We start from the raw sequence: 20,816 nt of genomic DNA on the forward strand, positions 1-20,816 counted from the left end.
TTAATAATAAACTTTATACCAATGATTGGAAACATTTGTGTGAAAATATTCCACCAGACTTTAACTTTTAACTTGATAATATTTTTAATGTTCTTCAAAGTTGGGCAGAATAGTTAATGTTCCAATACTAACTATAAAATTATAATTGTTGAGCAGTTCCATTATGGGGTAAACTCCAGTCAAATATCTTGAGCCTTGTTTGCTTATCACACTTAAATAGCATATCTGTTTTAAACAGAATTACAATAGCGTTATGCCTCAGGCAACACTTGGACAATCATAAGACAATGATTTTTTTTGGCATTAATTCTTCCTTGGACTGATATTAGCCTCCTTGAACAACCAACTCTCTGATAAATTTAGATTAATTTGCCTTTTCATACTCATTTGATTTATAGGGTCTCAACCTAGTTCGTTTGATTTTAAGATCTTAGGTTTGACAATTACCTGCCATTATAGAAATAATCCAAAATGAGTTAGCAAAACTGCGGCAGGTAGAAGTCATTGTGGGAAGTTCAAGTAATCTACTTCAAATCCAAAAAAGACTATTAAAAAAAGCAGGTGGTTTGTTGATAAGTGACAATCTAATGGAATTAAGGGGAAAACAGCAATATCCATATTAAATTGGCTTAATGACAGGGAGCAGAGGGTTGTAGTGAATTGGATGTTTTTCAGACAGGTGGTTTGCAATAATGTCCCACAAAAGTCAGTTTGGGGTTCATTTCTCCTTTAGATTTTAATAAACAATCTAACCCGGTTGCAAGGAAAAACTATGCAAAATGTGTACATAGAGTGCAAGACTTGGCAACAAGATAGACAGTGGTGACAATAGTTATAGACTTCAGGATGACATAGAAATAAAGGTGAAATGATCATAAGCATGGTAGGTGGAGAACACAGCAGAGAAATGTGAAATGATACAGTTTGGAAAGACAAATATTTTAAGATAGTACTCTATACGTGACACATTTTTAAAATGCACAGTTGAGTGGAGAAACCTTTGTGCCTGCACGCACACATCTTTAAAGGTTGGAAGCAATATTGATGTGCTGTTGAAGAAATCATATGGGTTTATAAATAGAAACATAGAAATAAAAGGAAAACATTCATGTTAGAACTATACAGATCATTAAGCCTCAACTGAAATGTCTTGAACAATTTGCAAGATGCATCAGAAAAGTAGTAAAGGCCACAGAAAGAATTCAGAGAATGTTGTTTAGGATGTTATCAAGGATGACAGTGTTCAGTTGTGGAAAGGCTGGAAAAATTAAGAATGTTGCCCTTTGCACAGAGAAAGTGAAGAGGTGACCTAATAAATGTTTAAATTCATGACCCCGGTCAACGGGCGGGGTCTAATCCCCCCCCCACTCCCCCGGTCAAAGTGCGGGGTCTAATCCCCCCCCACTCCTGATCATAGGGTGGGGTCTAATCCCCTCCCCACCCCGGTCAAAGGGCAGGACGTAATTCCCCCCCCCCAATCAAAGGGTGGGGTCTAATTACTCCCCAAAGGGTGGGGTCTAATTACTCCCCAAAGGGTGGGGTCTAATTTCCCCCCCCCCCCCCCCGGGCAAAGGGCTGGGTCTAATCCACTCCCGGGCAAAGGGCTGGGTCTAATCCCCCCCCTCCCTCCGGGCAAAGGGCTGGGTCTAATCCCCCCCCCTCCCTCCGGGCAAAGGGCTGGGTCTAATCCCCCCCCCCCCCCCCCCCTCCGGGCAAAGGGCTGGGTCTAATCCCCCCCCCCTCCCTCCGGGCAAAGGGCTGGGTCTAATCCCCTCCCCCTCCCTCCGGGCAAAGGGCTGGGTCTAATCCCCCCCCCTCCTCCCTCCGGGCAAAGGGCTGGGTCTAATCCACCCCCCCCTCCTCCCTCCGGGCAAAGAGCTGGGTCTAATCCCCCCCCCCCCTCCTCCCTCCGGGCAAAGGGCTGGGTCTAATCCCCCCCCCCCCTCCTCCCTCCGGGCAAAGGGCTGGGTCTAATCCCCCCCCCCTCCTCCCTCCGGGCAAAGGGCTGGGTCTAATCCCCCCCCCCCTCCTCCCTCCGGGCAAAGGGCTGGGTCTAATCCCCCCCCCCCCCTCCTCCCTCCGGGCAAAGGGCTGGGTCTAATCCCCCCCCCCCTCCTCCCTCCGGGCAAAGGGCTGGGTCTAATCCCCCCCCCCCTCCTCCCTCCGGGCAAAGGGCTGGGTCTAATCTCCCCCCCCTCCTCCTCCCTCCGGGCAAAGGGCTGGGTCTAATCTCCCCCCCCTCCTCCTCCCTCCGGGCAAAGGGCTGGGTCTAATCACCCCCCCCTCCCTCCAGGCAAAGGGCTGGGTCTAATCCCCTCCCTCCAGGCAAAGGGCTGGGTCTAATCCCCTCCCTCCAGGCAAAGGGCTGGGTCTAATCCCCCCCCCTCCCTCCAGGCAAAGGGCTGGGTCTAATCCCCTCCCTCCAGGCAAAGGGCTGGGTCTAATCCCCTCCCTCCAGGCAAAGGGCTGGGTCTAATCCCCTCCCTCCAGGCAAAGGGCTGGGTCTAATCCCCTCCCTCCAGGCAAAGGGCTGGGTCTAATCTCCCTCCCCTCCCTCCAGGAAAAGGGCTGGGTCTAATCTCCCCCCCCTCCCTCCAGGCAAAGGGCTGGGTCTAATCCCCTCCCTCCAGGCAAAGGGCTGGGTCTAATCCCCTCCCTCCAGGCAAAGGGCTGGGTCTAATCCCCCCCCCCCCTCCTCCCTCCGGGCAAAGGGCTGGGTCTAATCCCCCCCCCCCTCCGGGCAAAGGGCTGGGTCTAATCCCCCCCCCTCCCTCCGGGCAAAGGGCTGGGTCTAATCCCCCCCGCTCCCTCCGGGCAAAGGGCTGGGTCTAATCTCCCCCCCCCTCCCTCCGGGCAAAGGGCTGGGTCTAATCTCCCCCCCCCCTCCCTCCGGGCAAAGGGCTGGGTCTAATCTCCCCCCCCCCTCCCTCCGGGCAAAGGGCTGGGTCTAATCTCCCCCCCCCTCCCTCCGGGCAAAGGGCTGGGTCTAATCCCCTCCCTCCAGGCAAAGGGCTGGGTCTAATCCCCCCCCCCCCCCCCTCCGGGCAAAGGGCTGGGTCTAATTCCCCCCCTCCCTCCGGGCAAAGGGCTGGGTCTAATCTCCCCCCCCCCTCCCTCCGGGCAAAGGGCTGGGTCTAATCTCCCCCCCCCTCCCTCCGGGCAAAGGGCTGGGTCTAATCTCCCCCCCCCTCCCTCCGGGCAAAGGGCTGGGTCTAATCTCCCCCCCCCTCCCTCCGGGCAAAGGGCTGGGTCTAATCCCCTCCCTCCAGGCAAAGGGCTGGGTCTAATCCCCTCCCTCCAGGCAAAGGGCTGGGTCTAATCTCCCTCCCCTCCCTCCAGGCAAAGGGCTGGGTCTAATCTCCCTCCCCTCCCTCCAGGCAAAGGGCTGGGTCTAATCCCCTCCCTCCAGGCAAAGGGCTGGGTCTAATCCCCTCCCTCCAGGCAAAGGGCTGGGTCTAATCCCCTCCCTCCAGGCAAAGGGCTGGGTCTAATCCCCTCCCTCCAGGCAAAGGGCTGGGTCTAATCCCCTCCCTCCAGGCAAAGGGCTGGGTCTAATCCCCTCCCTCCAGGCAAAGGGCTGGGTCTAATCCCCTCCCTCCAGGCAAAGGGCTGGGTCTAATCCCCCCCCCCTCCCTCCAGGCAAAGGGCTGGGTCTAATCCCCTCCCTCCAGGCAAAGGGCTGGGTCTAATCCCCTCCCTCCAGGCAAAGGGCTGGGTCTAATCCCCCCCCCCCCTCCCTCCAGGCAAAGGGCTGGGTCTAATCCCCTCCCTCCAGGCAAAGGGCTGGGTCTAATCCCCTCCCTCCAGGCAAAGGGCTGGGTCTAATCCCCCCCCCTCCCTCCAGGCAAAGGGCTGGGTCTAATCCCCTCCCTCCAGGCAAAGGGCTGGGTCTAATCCCCTCCCTCCAGGCAAAGGGCTGGGACTAATCCCCTCCCTCCAGGCAAAGGGCTGGGTCTAATCCCCTCCCTCCAGGCAAAGGGCTGGGTCTAATCCCCTCCCTCCAGGCAAAGGGCTGGGTCTAATCTCCCTCCCCTCCCTCCAGGCAAAGGGCTGGGTCTAATCCCCTCCCTCCAGGCAAAGGGCTGGGTCTAATCCCCTCCCTCCAGGCAAAGGGCTGGGTCTAATCCCCTCCCTCCAGGCAAAGGGCTGGGTCTAATCCCCTCCCTCCAGGCAAACGGCTGGGTCTAATCCCCTCCCTCCAGGCAAACGGCTGGGTCTAATCCCCTCCCTCCAGGCAAAGGGCTGGGTCTAATCCCCTCCCTCCAGGCAAAGGGCTGGGTCTAATCCCCCCCCCCCTCCCTCCAGGCAAAGGGCTGGGTCTAATCCCCTCCCTCCAGGCAAAGGGCTGGGTCTAATCCCCCCCCCCCTCCCTCCAGGCAAAGGGCTGGGTCTAATCCCCCCCCCCCCTCCCTCCAGGCAAAGGGCTGGGTCTAATCCCCTCCCTCCAGGCAAAGGGCTGGGTCTAATCTCCCCCCCCTCCCTCCAGGCAAAGGGCTGGGTCTAATCTCCCCCCCCTCCCTCCAGGCAAAGGGCTGGGTCTAATCCCCCCTCTCCAGGCAAAGGGCTGGGTCTAATCCCCTCCCTCCAGGCAAAGGGCTGGGTCTAATCCCCTCCCTCCAGGCAAAGGGCTGGGTCTAATCCCCCCCCCCTCCTCCCTCCAGGCAAAGGGCTGGGTCTAATCCCCCCTCTCCAGGCAAAGGGCTGGGTCTAATCCCCTCCCCTCCCTCCGGGCAAAGGGCTGGGTCTAATCCCCTCCCCTCCCTCCGGGCAAAGGGCTGGGTCTAATCCCCTCCCTCCAGGCAAAGGGCTGGGTCTAATCCCCTCCCTCCAGGCAAAGGGCTGGGTCTAATCCCCTCCCTCCAGGCAAAGGGCTGGGTCTAATCCCCTCCCTCCAGGCAAAGGGCTGGGTCTAATCCCCTCCCTCCAGGCAAAGGGCTGGGTCTAATCCCCCCCCCCTCCAGGCAAAAGGCTGGGTCTAATCCCCCCCCCTTCCAGGCAAAAGGCTGGGTCTAATCCCCCCCCCTTCCAGGCAAAGGGCTGGGTCTAATCCCCCCCCCTTCCAGGCAAAGGGCTGGGTCTAATCCCCCCCCCTCCAGGCAAAAGGCTGGGTCTAATCCCCCCCCCCTCCAGGCAAAGGGCTGGGTCTAATCCCCCCCCCCCCTCCAGGCAAAGGGCTGGGTCTAATTCCCCCCCCCCCCCCCCCCTCCAGGCAAAGGGCTGGGTCTAATCCCCCCCCCCCCCCCCCCCTCCAGGCAAAGGGCTGGGTCTAATCCCCCCCCCCCCTCCCCTCCAGGCAAAGGGCTGGGTCTAATCCCCCCCCCCTCCAGGCAAAGGGCTGGGTCTAATCCCCCCCCCCTCCAGGCAAAGGGCTGGGTCTAATCCCCCCCCCCTCCAGGCAAAGGGCTGGGTCTAATTCCCCCTCCCCCCCCCCCCTCCAGGCAAAGGGCTGGGTCTAATCCCCCCCCCCCCCTCCAGGCAAAGGGCTGGGTCTAATCCCCCCCCCCCCCCCCCTCCAGGCAAAGGGCTGGGTCTAATCCCCCCCCCCCCCAGGCAAAGGGCTGGGTCTAATCCCCCCCCCCCCCCCCCCTCCAGGCAAAGGGCTGGGTCTAATCCCCCCCCCCCCCCTCCAGGCAAAGGGCTGGGTCTAATCCCCCCCCCCCTCCAGGCAAAGGGCTGGGTCTAATCCCCCCCCCCCCCTCCAGGCAAAGGGCTGGGTCTAATCCCCCCCCCCCCCCTCCAGGCAAAGGGCTGGGTCTAATCCCCCCCCCCCCTCCAGGCAAAGGGCTGGGTCTAATCCCCCCCCCCCCCCCTCCATGCAAAGGGCTGGGTCTAATCCCCCCCCCCCCCCCCTCCAGGCAAAGGGCTGGGTCTAATCCCCCCCCCCCCCCCCCCTCCAGGCAAAGGGCTGCGTCTAATCCCCCCCCCCCCCCCCCCCCTCCAGGCAAAGGGCTGGGTCTAATCCCCGCCCCCCCTCCAGGCAAAGGGCTGGGTCTAATCCCCCCCCCCCTCCCCCCCTCCAGGCAAAGGGCTGGGTCTAATCCCCCCCCCCCCCCCCCCCCTCCAGGCAAAGGGCTGGGTCTAATCCCCCCCCCACTCCAGGCAAAGGGCTGGGTCTAATCCCCCCCCTCCAGGCAAAGGGCTGGGTCTAATCCCCCCCCCCCTCCAGGCAAAGGGCTGGGTCTAATCCCCCCCCCCCCCCCCCCCTCCAGGCAAAGGGCTGGGTCTAATCCCCCCCCCCCCCCCCCCCCGGCAAAGGGCTGGGTCTAATCCCCCCCCCCCCTCCCTCCAGGCAAAGGGCTGGGTCTAATCCCCCCCCCCCCCTCCAGGCAAAGGGCTGGGTCTAATCCCCCCCCCCCCCCTCCCCCCTCCCCCCTCCCCCCTCCCCTCCAGGCAAAGGGCTGGGTCTAATCCCCCCCCCCCTCCAGGCAAAGGGCTGGGTCTAATCCCCCCCCCCCCCCCCCCCTCCAGGCAAAGGGCTGGGTCTAATCCCCCCCCCCCCCCCCCTCCAGGCAAAGGGCTGGGTCTAATCCCCCCCCCCCCTCCAGGCAAAGGGCTGGGTCTAATCCCCCCCCCCCCTCCAGGCAAAGGGCTGGGTCTAATCCCCCCCCCCCCCTCCAGGCAAAGGGCTGGGTCTAATCCCCCCCCCCCCCCAGGCAAAGGGCTGGTCTAATCCCCCCCCCCCCCCCTCCAGGCAAAGGGCTGGGTCTAATCCCTCTAATCCCCCCCCCCCCCCCCCCTCCAGGCAAAGGGCTGGGTCTAATCCCCCCCCCCCCCCCTCCAGGCAAAGGGCTGGGTCTAATCTCCCCCCCCCCCCCCCCCCTCCAGGCAAAGGGCTGGGTCTAATCCCCCCCCCCCCCCCCCCTCCAGGCAAAGGGCTGGGTCTAACCCCCTCCAGGCAAAGGGCTGGGTCTAATCCCCCCCCCCCCAGGCAAAGGGCTGGGTCTAATCCCCCCCCCCCCCTCCAGGCAAAGGGCTGGGTCTAATCTCTCCCCCCCCCCTCCCCCTCCCCCTCCAGGCAAAGGGCTGGGTCTAATCCCCCCCCCCTCCAGGCAAAGGGCTGGGTCTAATCCCCCCCCTCCAGGCAAATGGCTGGGTCTAATCCCCCCCCCCTCCAGGCAAAGGGCTGGGTCTAATCCCCCCCCCCCTCCAGGCAAAGGGCTGGGTCTAATCCCCCCCCCCCCCCCTCCAGGCAAAGGGCTGGGTCTAATCCCCCCCCCCCTCCAGGCAAAGGGCTGGGTCTAATCCCCCCCCTCCAGGCAAAGGGCTGGGTCTAATCCCCCCCCCCCCCCCTCCAGGCAAAGGGCTGGGTCTAATCTCTCCCCCCTCCCCCTCCCCCTCCCCCTCCAGGCAAAGGGCTGGGTCTAATCCCCCCCCCCTCCAGGCAAAGGGCTGGGTCTAATCCCCCCCCCCTCCAGGCAAATGGCTGGGTCTAATCCCCCCCCCCTCCAGGCAAAGGGCTGGGTCTAATCCCCCCCCCCCTCCAGGCAAAGGGCTGGGTCTAATCCCCCCCCCTCCAGGCAAAGGGCTGGGTCTAATCTCCCCCCCCCTCCAGGCAAAGGGCTGGGTCTAATCCCCCCCCCTCCAGGCAAAGGGCTGGGTCTAATCCCCCCCCTCCAGGCAAAGGGCTGGGTCTAATCCCCCCCCTCCAGGCAAAGGGCTGGGTCTAATCCCCCCCCTCCAGGCAAAGGGCTGGGTCTAATCCCCCCCCCCCCCCTCCAGGCAAAGGGCTGGGTCTAATCCCCCCCCCCCCCTCCTCCAGGCAAAGGGCTGGGTCTAATCCCCCCCCCCCCCTCCTCCAGGCAAAGGGCTGGGTCTAATCCCCCCCCCCCCCTCCTCCAGGCAAAGGGCTGGGTCTAATCCCCCCCCCCCCCCTCCTCCAGGCAAAGGGCTGGGTCTAATCCCCCCCCCCCCCTCCTCCAGGCAAAGGGCTGGGTCTAATCCCCCCCCTCCTCCAGGCAAAGGGCTGGGTCTAATCCCCCCCCTCCTCCAGGCAAAGGGCTGGGTCTAATCCCCCCCCCCCTCCAGGCAAAGGGCTGGGTCTAATCCCACTCACCCCCCCCCATTCCCCGGTCAAAGGCCCGGGTCTATTCCCCCCCCACTCCCCCGGTCAAAGGGCGGGGTCTATTCCCCCCCCACTCCCCCGGTCAAAGGGCGGGGTCTATTCCCCCCCCACTCCCCCGGTCAAAGGGCGGGGTCTATTCCCCCCCCACTCCCCCGGTCAAAGGGCGGGGTCTATTCCCCCCCCATTCCCCCGGTCAAAGGGCGGGGTCTATTCCCCCCCCATTCCCCCGGTCAAAGGGCGGGGTCTATTCCCCCCCACTCCCCCGGTCAAAGGGCGGGGTCTAATCCCTCCCCCCGGTCAAAGGGCGGGGTCTAATCCACTCCCCCAGGTCAAAGGGCGGGGTCTATTCCCCCCCCACTCCCCCGGTCAAAGGGCGGGGTCTAATCCCTCCCCCCGGTCAAAGGGCGGGGTCTAATCCACTCCCCCAGGTCAAAGGGCGGGGTCTAATCCACTCCCCCCCCGGTCAAAGGGCGGGGTCTAATCCACTCCCCCCCCGGTCAAAGGGCGGGGTCTAACCCCGGCCCCGGTTGAAGGTCTCTCTGATACCGGTATCTCTTGTGAACCCAGTGCGCTCCCCAGCTCAGTCCGCAAACCCCGGCCGTTGTTTTCTTCCAGTGATTACGGAGCGTCTTTAACACTTTAGCCATTTCCTTGGTTCTAGATGCCGATGCCGATGCCAATTTCACGTGAAATAAACCACTTTTAATCCAAGTGCGAACATGAGGCTCCTTGTTGTTCACATGGAGACCGGTTCCGTCTATAAAATGGTCCGGCCAGCAACCACCCGCCTTCACGGCCGTTCCGCCAGTCAATCCCCAACAACATTCAGTGCAATTTAGGAAAGGACACAGCTTTTACAATTAGACAGCTGCTGACCAGGTGCAAATTGATAATGCCATAGATGTGGAAGAGTAGAAATTATTAATATACAAAAAAATGTTCATATTTTTATAACGAGAGAACCTTGTTCAAGATGGAAAAGGCGTTCAGTTCGTGAAGGAAGCTACACTAAAACTTCAATAAATCATGAACAAGTTTACAGTACATACCAGATGTACTGTGTTGGCCTTACTAAGTACAGTCACTTCCACATTCCTATATTGTCCTCTTCTTTGTGTAGGGGTCCATATCCATGCTGTAACTAAGTATGAACAGAGGACCTGTTTCCCATTAAGTACTCTTGGTGCCATCACAGAAACATCTAGCTTAGACAGACCAAAATAGGTGAACCCCTTCAGGCTTCACTTCTCTGCCTTTCAGGCTTATCGTTTCTTAACACAACATATGTCATGACAAAAAAAAAAATCAAAATTCATTTAAAGTTATTTTAAACAAATTCAAATCTGTAATTCAATCAATACACCAATAACATAGTCACGAGCAAGATATATACATAGTCACGAGCAAATAAATGGATCTACACTGATTCTATTTCCTTATCATGACTGGCCAACTTAACCATTCTGATTTGAATATCAATCCTCTTTTCAGATCATCTTTTATGCCCCTTTGCGAGATTGTTTAGACCCTATTTCCTAAAGATCTTCTAAAATAAGCAATAGCATTGAGTTATTTGTTTCAAGCCATGCAGTTAAAGTCTACCTTTAAGTTCCTTCTATGTTCCATGCTGTAGCCTTTGTAAATAAAACATGCTATGCAATTTTTAAAATTAAATCATTTCCAGTCTCTCATTGCCAGTTTCAAACTCCCTTGAGTACGAACCTAAACCATCAAAGCTTTCCAGGTTCATATTTACCCTCAATCAGTTACTCACACCCAAGACTACCCATGGGTCGACCAGTCCAATAATTATCTCTTGTTGGATGATTGAAACAAAATGAGCAAACTTTCCCCAATCTCTGAATTACATTAACAATGTCAAAACAGTGGGGAAATATGGTAAAATTGGAAAAATGAAGTTCTTGATGTTGCAAAAATAATCATTTTTTTGCACTCAAGGTCTGAACATCAAGGTGACAATTTTGCATGTGATGAGCCAGAGGACAGTTTTCATGTATTAACATCTCATTTTAAATATTCTGATGACATTTATATGCAGTTTCCCATTCTCCCATGTGGCAGAGAGAAAGTAGATAGTTCTCAGCCTGGAAGTCAGAGCACGTATGTGGCAATTCCAATTCATTGCTGCTTCCTGTGGGTGTCCATCTTCGCCAGCAGTCGCAGAGTATAAAATGGAATAGCCTTTATTGTCACATATACTCAATGAGTATAGTGAAACGTTTATTCGTCGCCAATTACAGTGCTGACTTAGATACAAAAGTACTGAAGCACAGCTTCTTTTGTTACAACATGTATTACAGAAATAAAATGTCCATCATTAGAGAAAAAGATCTCAGTACAGCAGACTGTGCTGGCATTTAGCTTTCAGTCCACACTGGGCCCTGGCTCCACACTGCATAAGCCACTGTGGGAGGCTGCTGCACCAGGCCATGAGTCGTCAGAGGACAGCGGGGATTGTGGCTCCTCACCGGAGGCCATGAGCGAAAAAGGAGAAGAAGAAGAAAAAAAACTTGGAGGAAGAGAAAGAGAAGACAAGGGAGGAAAGAAGAAGAGCAGGCGGAGCAGACAAGCTCTGGCTGGAGTGTCTTACTCCACCACCACCTTTCAAGTGAAGGGCGCTACCTGCCTGCACACGCAAGGAATTTAGCATCAGACATGCAGCATCCTCACCACATCAACAACACATATCTCTGAATCACTTTGGAGCTCACTGATAGCTATACTTTTTTGCCACTGCCAGGCTCCTTTATGCCCAGGAAGAGGCACTCATATCATGCAAGACAGCAGGTACACCTAAGGGCTCTTTGCTTGCTCAGCACTTATTCACTGTGCACCTACTTGGAATGCTCACAGCATCTCTACATGTGCCTTTTCATGCTTTAATACCAATTCATACTGTGCAGGCTCACTGTACTTCTCTCTTGCCTTGCCTAGCACAGACACGAAGACAGGTAGCTTGTCTTATTTGTCAGCAATGATCACTCAAAGTGGACATGTTAGTGTATGGGTCCATGCTACATCAATGTCATAACTACAGTATATGTCAACAGCTTACACAGCAAACACATCGAATGTGCTTCAAACAAATGGCCATAACTCAGAGTCAAAGGGGAGTAGTTTTCTGTGAAGTCAAGGGGACCAGACTCAGTCAGGTGGTCCCACGAGAGTCTGTCAAAGGCATTGCCCGATCTCAGTCTAGGGTTACAATCCTGCTCATTTCCAATTATCACTTTTGTGGTCTGATCTTACTCAAGCTATTGTAATATACTTGTCATTATAAGAAACTTAACTTTTTTTTGAACAAAGAATATCCACTTTTAAATACGGGAGACAGTGGTGTAGTGATGATGTCCCTTCATTTGGTTGATAATCTTGCAACAAGGGTTAAAAACCCAGTGTGGCAGCTGGTAGAATTCACATTAAATTAATACATCAGTTATAAAACTAGTCTCCGCAATGGTGACCATGATAATTATCATTAATTGTTGTTAAGAAAAATAACCTATCTGGTTCACTAATGTCCTTTTGTGAGGAAATCAGTCATCCTTGCCTGGTCTGGCCTACAAGTGACATCAGGCCCAGATAATGTCTCAACTGCCTTCCAAATTGTCTGCAATTCACTCAGTGCAAAAGCAATCAAGGGTGGGTAATGCCCATAATGCCATTAGAATTGAAAAAAGTGCTTATTTGCTGATACAAATTCATATAGGATGTTCTAGCATTATTTTCACAACTAACTGTGCAGTTAAAGTATAAGTGAGCAAGATCGTTAGTGCACACTGATAGCACAATCACAGTTTGTCATTTTGTGTAGGTATGTGCAACAGTGCAACGTTACTTATGCAGTTACAAAACTATTTCCTCCTTATACATGTAAAGATTATACAAACAGGATAGAACAGTTTGTGAAGATGATCTTACAATAAGAAATGAGCAAACGGAAAGGCATATTTTCACAGAGAACTGTTGCCTGTCATAAGTTGTTTGAAAAATTAAAAGGTGTACAACAAATAAATATAATTTAAGGGCAAGGATATTACTTAAAAGTTCTAGCTTCCTACTGATTATTGAGAGGTAGATATTAGATTAGATTAGATTACATTACATTACAGTGTGGAAACAGGCCCTTCGGCCCAACAAGTCCACACCGACCCGCCGAAGCGCAACCCACCCATACCCCCACATTTGCCCCTTACCTAACACTAGGGGCAATTTAGCATGGTCAATTCACCTGACCTGCACATCTTTGGATTGTGGGAGGAAACCGGAGCACCCGGAGGAAACCCACGCAGACACGGGGAGAACGTGCAAACTCCACACAGTCAGTCGCCTGAGGCGGGAATTGAACCCGGGTCTCTAGCGCTGCGAGGCAACAGTGCTAACCACTGTGCCACCGTGCCGCCCATTAATTGTTATCAAATTCTGGAAGCTGTGAAATGTGCTTATCTGGATCCAATCCCAATAGGTCAGAGGCTGAAAGCCACCAAACTCTCCAATCTGGCACTTAAAAACTCCATGCAACAGTCCAATGCATCCAAGGCCAATGTATTCATTATTTCTTTTGGCATTAATAGGGAGGAGATGCCTGCAGATATGCCTTTAAGTCAGGCATGCTCCAGACCATATCACATTGGCACTGAGAAAACTCCCTTTAATGTGTTACAATAGTGGATATGGTATTCTGCTGCAAATGCTGGAAGACATCTTCAATAGCTCAATATCATTTCATAATGTGAAAGAATCTTTTCTAAAGAAAAATTGAGGCCAACAGATTCTTTAAAGTTCATTTCTTGAGACTTCACTAGAGATCCTCAGTTTCTGGGAGTAATTTCAAGGCCTGCGCCTGTTTCAGGCAACGATCACCTTTCCCTGAAACAAAAGCACTTGTTGCATCTGCTCCTTCATCTGGTTCTTCTTCCTGTCTCTCATTAAGATGAGGAAGAAAAAGAAAATGGATGTTAAGCTGTTGGAAAAGCAACAACTCCATCAAAATAATCCAACAACACCAAGCCCATTATTCCTCTGCTCCCAAAAGCCTCTACAATGAACTTCACTCAATTGCTTCGTCCTCAAAGTATGTCAGAGACTTGACATCTGGGCATACTCACAGGTTCATTCCCACACTATAAACCAGGAGAATTTAAAGTGTATAAATGTTCTATAATAAACTTCAACAAAACACAGGTTATTAGTGGTTGAGAATGTCAGATATTGAGAGGCAGAAAGAATATCAGGAAGCAGGTTCAGTTAAGTAAAGGGACAAATGACATTGTGTTTGTTCTCCTTTGAGCACTGAAGAGATTTAAAATAGATTTTCAAAAATCACAAAAGGCAGTGCTAAACTAAATAGGAAAAACTATATCCTGGTGGCAAGGAGAGTAGGAAACCAGAGGGCACAGGTTTCAACTAATCAGCAAAAAAAGGCCAAGTAAATGAAGATAAAAAAAACTGTGTAATCAGTTATGATCTGGAATGACCTGCTTGGGAGTATGGTGGAAGTAGGTTCAAAAATAAGTTTCAGAAAAAAATCAGCAAATTCTTGAAAGAGAGAAGCTGTCAAGCAATGAAGGAAGTGTTATGATGCAAGTCTAACTGAAAAACACAAAACCAGCACTGGCATGATGAACAGAATAGTGCCCTTCTAAGCTGTAAGATTCTATAGTCACAGCTGAATATTTTGCAAAAAGGACCTAGAGTAAAAACATTAAAGGGACATTTGAAATGTTGGAATGCATTCAAGCCTTGCTCTATCACATAGTTAAACGGATCTCAACTAATGTGATTACTAATGTTTCTTTCCCAATGAAGCCGCTAACAAAATGAACCTACTTTATTTGCATAGAGCAACCACTGTTTTTCTTTGTTAATCACAAAATAGCTTAGCTACTGTTACCTGCTCTCCATTAAGCAGAATTACTGTAATGACTGAATTAATGAGGTACAGCAACAGCTCTCTAAGATAAACTCATTAGGTATGGAATGTGAAAACCTGCTTAAGGACTATAAAACATTATTAAGTCTTTGCTATTCACAGCATCTTGTACCACTTCTAGAATTTAAACAGAAAGCAACTCTAGTTAAATCTTGTTGGTGTTATTTCACATAGTAAACTTGTGGATAAAGGTACCACCACCTGGTATAATCAATAAACAAAGATGTATTAGGTCCTGGCCACACTAATTGATCTTACCCATGAGTGTTTGATGCACTGCTATTGCCTTCAACATCTGCAGGAAAAGTTTGAAGGAAGGCAATGGCCCAATGGTATTATCGTTAGACTATTAATCCAGAGAGAAAGTGAGGACAGCAGATGCTGGAGATCAGAAGCCTGATGAACAGCTTATGTTCGAAACGTCAACTCTCCTGTTCCTTGGATGCTGCCTGACTGGCTGTGCTTTTCCAGTGCCACACTTTTTGACTATTAATCCAGAGACGCAGGTAATGTCCTCGGGACCCAGACTTCAATCCCACCAAAGCAGATGGTGGAACTTGAATTCAAATTTTTTAAACATTTTGAATTAAGAATCTACTCATGACCATGAAATCATTGTCAATTGTCAGAAAACCCCATCTGGTTCACTAATGTCCTTCAGGGAAGGCGATCTGCCATCCTCACCTGATCTGGCCTACATTTGACACCAGAACGACAGCAATGTGGTTGACCCTCGACAGCACTCTGAAAAAGCCCAGCAAGCCATTCAGTTGTACCAATCGCTACAGCGTTTCAAACAAATGTAACTGGATGGATCACCTGGCATTAACCTCGGCACTAGAAAAAAGCAATAGCCTCCTTACTAACATCTGGTGGCTAGAGCCAAAATTGGCAAAGTTGTCTTTTCCCTGGTGTGGGGGAATCCAGAAATAGAGTGTGATGGGAAGATTTGAAAGGGACCTAAGGGGCAACGTTTTCACACAAGAATGTGGTGCATCTATGGAATGAACCGCCAGAAGATGTGGTGGAGGCTAGTACAATTACAACAATTTTAAAATGCATGTGGACAGGTATATGAATAGGAAGGTGAGTTTTGAGAAGATTTGTAGCTCAGGCCCCTTAGGTCTCTTTTATATCTTTCCCCTCTCACCCTAAACCTATGCCCTCAAGTTCCAGATTGCCCGACCCCAGGGAAAAGACTTTGTCTATTTATCCTATCCATGCCCCTCATAATTTTGTAAACCTCTATAAGGTCACTCCTCAGCCTCCAACGCTCTAGGGAAAACAGCCCCAGCTTGTTCAGCCTCTCCCTGTAGCTCAGTTCCTCCAACCCTGGCAACATCCTTGTAAATCTTTTCTGAACCCTTTCAAGTTTCACAATATCTTTCCGATAGGAAGGAGACCAGAATTTCACGCAATATTCCAACAGTGGCCTAACCAATGTCCTGTACAGCCGCAACATGACCTCCCAACTCCTGTACTCAATACTCTGACCAATAAAGGAAAGCATACCAAACGCCTTCTTCACTATCCTATCTACCTGTGACTCCACTTTCAAGGAGCTATGAACTTGCACTCCAAAATCTCTTTGTTCAGCAACACTCCCTAGGACCTTACTATTAAGTGTATAAGTCCTGCTAAGATTTGCTTTCCCAAAATGCAGCACCTCGCATTTATCGGAATTAAACTCCATCTGCCACCTCTCAGCCCATTGGCCCATCTGGTCCAGATCCTGTTGTAATCTGAGGTAACCCTCTTCGGTGTCCACTACACCTCCAATTTTGGTGTCATCTGCGAACTTACTAACTGTACCTCTTATGCTCGCATCCAAATCATTTATATAAATGACAAAAAGTAGAGGACCCAGCAACCGATCCTTGTGGCACTCCACTGGTCACAGGCCTCCAGTCTGAAAAACAACCCTCCACCACCACCCTCTGTCTTCTACCTTTGAGCCAGTTCTGTATCCAAATGGCTAGTTCTCCCTGTATTCCATGAGATCTAACCTTGCTAATCAGTCTCCCATGGGGAACCTTGTCGAATGCCTTACTGAAGTCCAGATAGATCACATCTACTGCTCTGCCCTCATCAATCTTCTTTGTTACTTCTTCAAAAAGCTCAATCAAGTTTGTGAGACATGATTTCCCACGCACAAAGCCATGTTGACTATCCCTAATCAGTCCTTGCCTTTCCAAATACATGTACATCCTGTCCCTCAGGATTCCCTCCAACAACTTGCCCACCACCCAGGTCAGGCTCACCAGTCTATAGTTCCCTGTCTTGTCTTTACCCCCCTTCTTAATCTGTGGCATCACGCTTGCCGACCTCCAGTCTTCTGGCACCTCACCTGTGACTATCGATGATATAAATATCTCAACAAGAAGCCCAGCAATCACTTCTCTAGTTCCCACAGAGTTCTCGGGTGCACCTGATCAGGTCCTGGAGATTTATCCACCTTTAACCGTTTCAAGACATCCAGCACTTGCTCCTCTGTAATCTGGACATTTTGCAAGATGTCACCATCTATTTCCCTACAGTCTATATCTTCCATATCCTTTTCCACAGTAAATACTGATGCAAAATATTCATTTAGTATCTCCCCCATTTTCTCTGGCTCCACACAAAGGCCGCCTTGCTGATCTTTGAGGGGCCATATTCTCTCCCTAGTTACCCTTTTGTCCTTAATATATTTATAAAAACCCTTTGGATTCTCCTTAATTTTATTTGTCAATGCTATCTCATGTCCCCGTTTAGCCCTCCTGATTTCCCTCTTAAGTATATTCCTACTTTCTTTATACTCTTCTAAGGATTCACTCGATCTATCCTGTCTATACCTGACATATGCTTCCTTCTTTTTCTTAACCAAACCCTCAATTTCTTTACTCATCCAGCATTCCCTATACCTACCAGCCTTCCATTTCACCCTGACAGGACTATACTTTCTCTGAATTCTTGTTATCTCATTTCTGAAGGCTTCCTATTTTCTAGCCGTTCCTTTACCTGCAAACATCTGCCTCCAATCAGCTTTCGAAAGTTTTTGCCTAATACCGTCAAAATTGGCCTTTCTCCAATTTAGAACTTCAACTTTTAGATCTGGTCTATCCTTTTCCATCACTATTTTAAAACTAATAGAATTATGGTTGCTGGCCCCAAAGTGCTCCCCCACTGACACCTCAGTCACCTGCCCTGCCTTATTTCCCAAGAGTAGGTCAAGTTTTGCACCTTCTCTACATCCACATACTGTATCAGAAAATTGTCTTGTACACACTTAAGAAATTCCTCTCCATCCAAACCTTTAACACTATGGCAGTCCCAGTCGATGTTTGGAAAGTTAAAATCCCCTACCATAACTACCTTATTATTCTTACAGATAGCTGAGATCTCCTTACAAGTTTGTTTCTCAATTTCCCTCTGACTATTGGGGGGTGTATAATATAATCTCAATAAGGTGATCATCCCTTTCTTATTTCACAGTTCCACCCAAATTACTTCCCTGGATGTACTTCCGGGATTATCCTCCCTCAGCACTGCTGTAATGCTATCCCTTATCAAAAATGCCACCCCCCCACCTCCTCTCTTGCCTCCCTTTCCTGTAGCATTTGTATCCTGGAACATTAAGCTGCCAGTCCTGCCCATCCCTGAGACATGTTTCCATAATTGCTATGATATCCCAGTCCCATGTTCCTAACCATGCCCTGAGTTCATCTGCCTTCCCTGTTAGGCCCCTTGCATTGAAATAATGCAGTTTAATTCATTAGTCCTACCTTGTCCCTGCCTGCCCTGACTGTTTGACTCACTTCTGTTCTCAGCTGTACCCGTCTCAGAGCGATCTCTTTCCTCACTATCTCCCTGAGTCCCACTCCCCCACCTTACTAGTTTAAATCATCCCAAGCAGTTCTAGCAAATTTCCCAGCCAGTATATTAGTCCCCTTCCAATTTAGGTGCAATCCGTCCTTCTTGTACAGGTCACCTCTACCCCAAAAGAGATTCCAATGATCCAAAAATGTGAATCCTTCTCCCATACACCAGCTCCTCAGCCATGCATTCATCTGCTCTATCCTCCTATTCCTGCCCTCACTAGCTTGTAGCACTGGGAGTAATCCAGATATTACTACCCTTGAGGACCTCCTTTTTAAATTTCTGCCTAACTCTCTGTAATCTCCCTTCAGAATCTCAACCTTTTCCCTTCCAATGTCGTTGGTTCCATTGTGGACAATGACCTCCTGCTGGCCCCTCTCCCCCGTGAGAACATTCTGCACCCTCTCTAAGACAGTCGATCTTATTTATTTCTCTAGAATTCTGACGTTTTTTGAGTAGGGCTGTGATTTCATCACCAAGAATGGCTCAGCAGCAGTACTACTGATCAAGCTGGTCAGGTCCTAAAGGACATCGCTGCTAGAATGGGTCTACAGCAGATGGTGAGGGAACCAACAAGAGGGAAGAACATACTTGACCTCATCTTTACCAGGCTGCCAGCTGTAATGTATCTATCCATGGCAGTATTGGTCAGGGCGACCACAGGGAGACAAAGTCCCGCCTTCAAATTGAGAATAACTTCCATTGTGTTGCATGGCACTATCACCATGCTATATGGGACAGTCTTTGAACCAATCTAACAACTCAAGACTGGGCATCCATGAGGCTCTGTGGGCCATTAGCAACAGCAGAATCATATCCCAGATCAATCTGCAACCTCAAGGCCCAGCTTGTCCCCTCTTAACCATTACCATAAAGCCAGGGGATCAACGCTGGTTCAATAGACAGTGCAAACAAGCATGCCAAGAGCAGCATCAGACGTACAGAAGATGGGGTGTCAACCCAGTGAAGCCACCAAATATAACTACTTGCATGCCCTACAGGATAAACAGCGATAGACAGAGCCAAGTGATCCCACAACCAACGGATCAGATCTAAGCTCTGCAGTCCTGCCACATCTAATCGTGAATGATGGTGGATGATTAAACAACTCACTGGAGGAAGTGGCTCCATAAATATCTCCATCCTCAATGATGGAAGAGCCAAACACACCAGTACAAAAGGTAAGTTTGAAGCTTTCACATCAATCTTTGGCCAGGTGTGCTGAGTGGATGATCCATCTTGGCCTCCTCCAGTCATCCCCAGCATCACAGATTTCAGTCTTCACCCAATTCCATTCACTCCACGGGATGTCATGGAACAGTTGGAGGCACTGGATACTGCAAAGGCTACGGGCCCTGACAACATTCCAGCAATAGTACTGAAGATTTGCCCTGAACGTACTACTACCCTAGCCAAGCTGTTCCAATACAGTTACAATACTAGCATCTACTCAACAGTGTGGAAGATTGTCCAAGTATGTCCTGTACATAAAAAGCAGAACAAATTCAACTCAAACAATTACCACCCCATCAGTCTCTTCTCGATCATCAGTAAAGTGATGGAAAGTGTCATCAACAATGCTATCTAGCAGCATCTGCTCGGCCATATCCTGCTCAGTCATGTCCAGTTTAGGTTTTGTCAGGATCACTCAGCTCCTGACCTCATTACAGCCTTAGTTTAAACATGGACAAAACAGCTGCATTCCAAAGGTGAGGTGAGAGTGATAGCCCTTGGCATCAAGTCTGCATTCGATCGAGTGTGGCATCAAGAAGCCCTGGCAAACCTGGAATCAATAGGTTCCGGCGGCAAACTCTTCAGTGGTTGGAGTCATACCTGACACATAGGAAGATGGTTGTGGTTGTTGGAAGTCAATCATCCCAGCTCCACAATATCTCTGCAGGAGTTCCTCAGGGTAGTGTCCTAGGCCCAACTGTCTTCAGCTGCTTCATCAATGATCTTCCCTCCATCATAAGGTCAGAAGTGGGGATGTTCACCAATCATTGCACAATGTTTAGCACCATTCACGACTCCTCAGATACTGAAGCAATCCAAATGCAACAAGATCTGGACAATATACTGGCTTGGACTGACAAGTGGCAAGTAACATTTGTGCCACATGAGTGCCAGCCTATGACCATCACTAATAAGAGACAATCGAACCACTGCCCCTTGACATTCAATGATGTTACCATCACTGAATCCCCCACTGTCAAAGTCCTGGAGGTTATCTTTGACCAGAAACTCAACTGGACTCACCACATAAACACAATGGTTACAAAAGCACGTCAGAGGCTAGGAGTACTGCAATGAGTAACACACCTCCTGACACCCCAAAACCTGTCTACTATCTACAAGGCACAATTCAGGAGTGTGATGGAATACTTACCACTTGCTTGGATGAGTGCACCAACAAGCAACTTAACACCATCCAAGGCAAAGCAGCCCACTTGATTGGCATTGCATCCACAAGCATCTACTCTTTCCATCACCAACGCTCAGTAGCAGCAGTGTGTACTGTCTATAAGATGCACTGCAGAAATTCCCCAAAGATCGTCTGACAGCACCTTCCAAACCCACGACCAATTCCACCTAGAAGGACAAGGGCAGCAGTTATATGGGAACACCATCACCTTCAAGTTCCCATCCAAGCCATTCACCATCCTGACTTGGAAATATTTTGCCATTCCTTCACTGTCACTGGGTCAAAATCCTGGAATTTCCTCCCTAAAGGCATTGTGGTTCAACCAACAGCAAGTGGACTGCAGCAGTTCAAGAAGGCACGGTGGGCGGCACGGTGGCACAGTGGTTAGCACTGCTGCTTCGCAGCGCCAGAGACCCGGGTTCAATTCCCGCCTCAGGCGACTGACTGTGTGGAGTTTGCACGTTCTCCCCGTGTCTGCGTGGGTTTCCTCCGGGTGCTCCGGTTTCCTCCCACACTCCAAA

At 51.0% G+C, this 20,816-nt stretch overlaps 1 protein-coding gene across 2 annotated transcripts in view; it reads right to left on the minus strand.

The window, feature by feature from the left end:
* The window catches only part of agk (acylglycerol kinase), a 49,922-nt gene extending 41,131 nt beyond the window's left edge, over positions 1-8,791 (minus strand). The window contains exons 1-2 of one of the 2 annotated variants that reach the window (XM_087997287.1): positions 8,609-8,791; positions 999-1,049 (exon numbers count right to left, since the gene is read on the minus strand). In XM_087997287.1, the coding sequence (XP_087853413.1) occupies positions 999-1,049; positions 8,609-8,709 (152 nt within the window). In that variant the 5' untranslated portion in view covers positions 8,710-8,791. The remainder of the gene's footprint in view (positions 1-998; positions 1,050-8,608) is intronic. The other variant, XM_043709388.2, reaches the window with a different exon arrangement.
* Between the last annotated feature and the right edge of the window lie 12,025 nt (positions 8,792-20,816).

The sequence above is a fragment of the Chiloscyllium plagiosum genome, unplaced genomic scaffold (genome assembly GCF_037043375.1).
Source record: "Chiloscyllium plagiosum isolate Xiang-an unplaced genomic scaffold, Cpla_swu_hap1 HiC_scaffold_19, whole genome shotgun sequence".
Lineage (NCBI taxonomy): Eukaryota > Metazoa > Chordata > Chondrichthyes > Orectolobiformes > Hemiscylliidae > Chiloscyllium > Chiloscyllium plagiosum.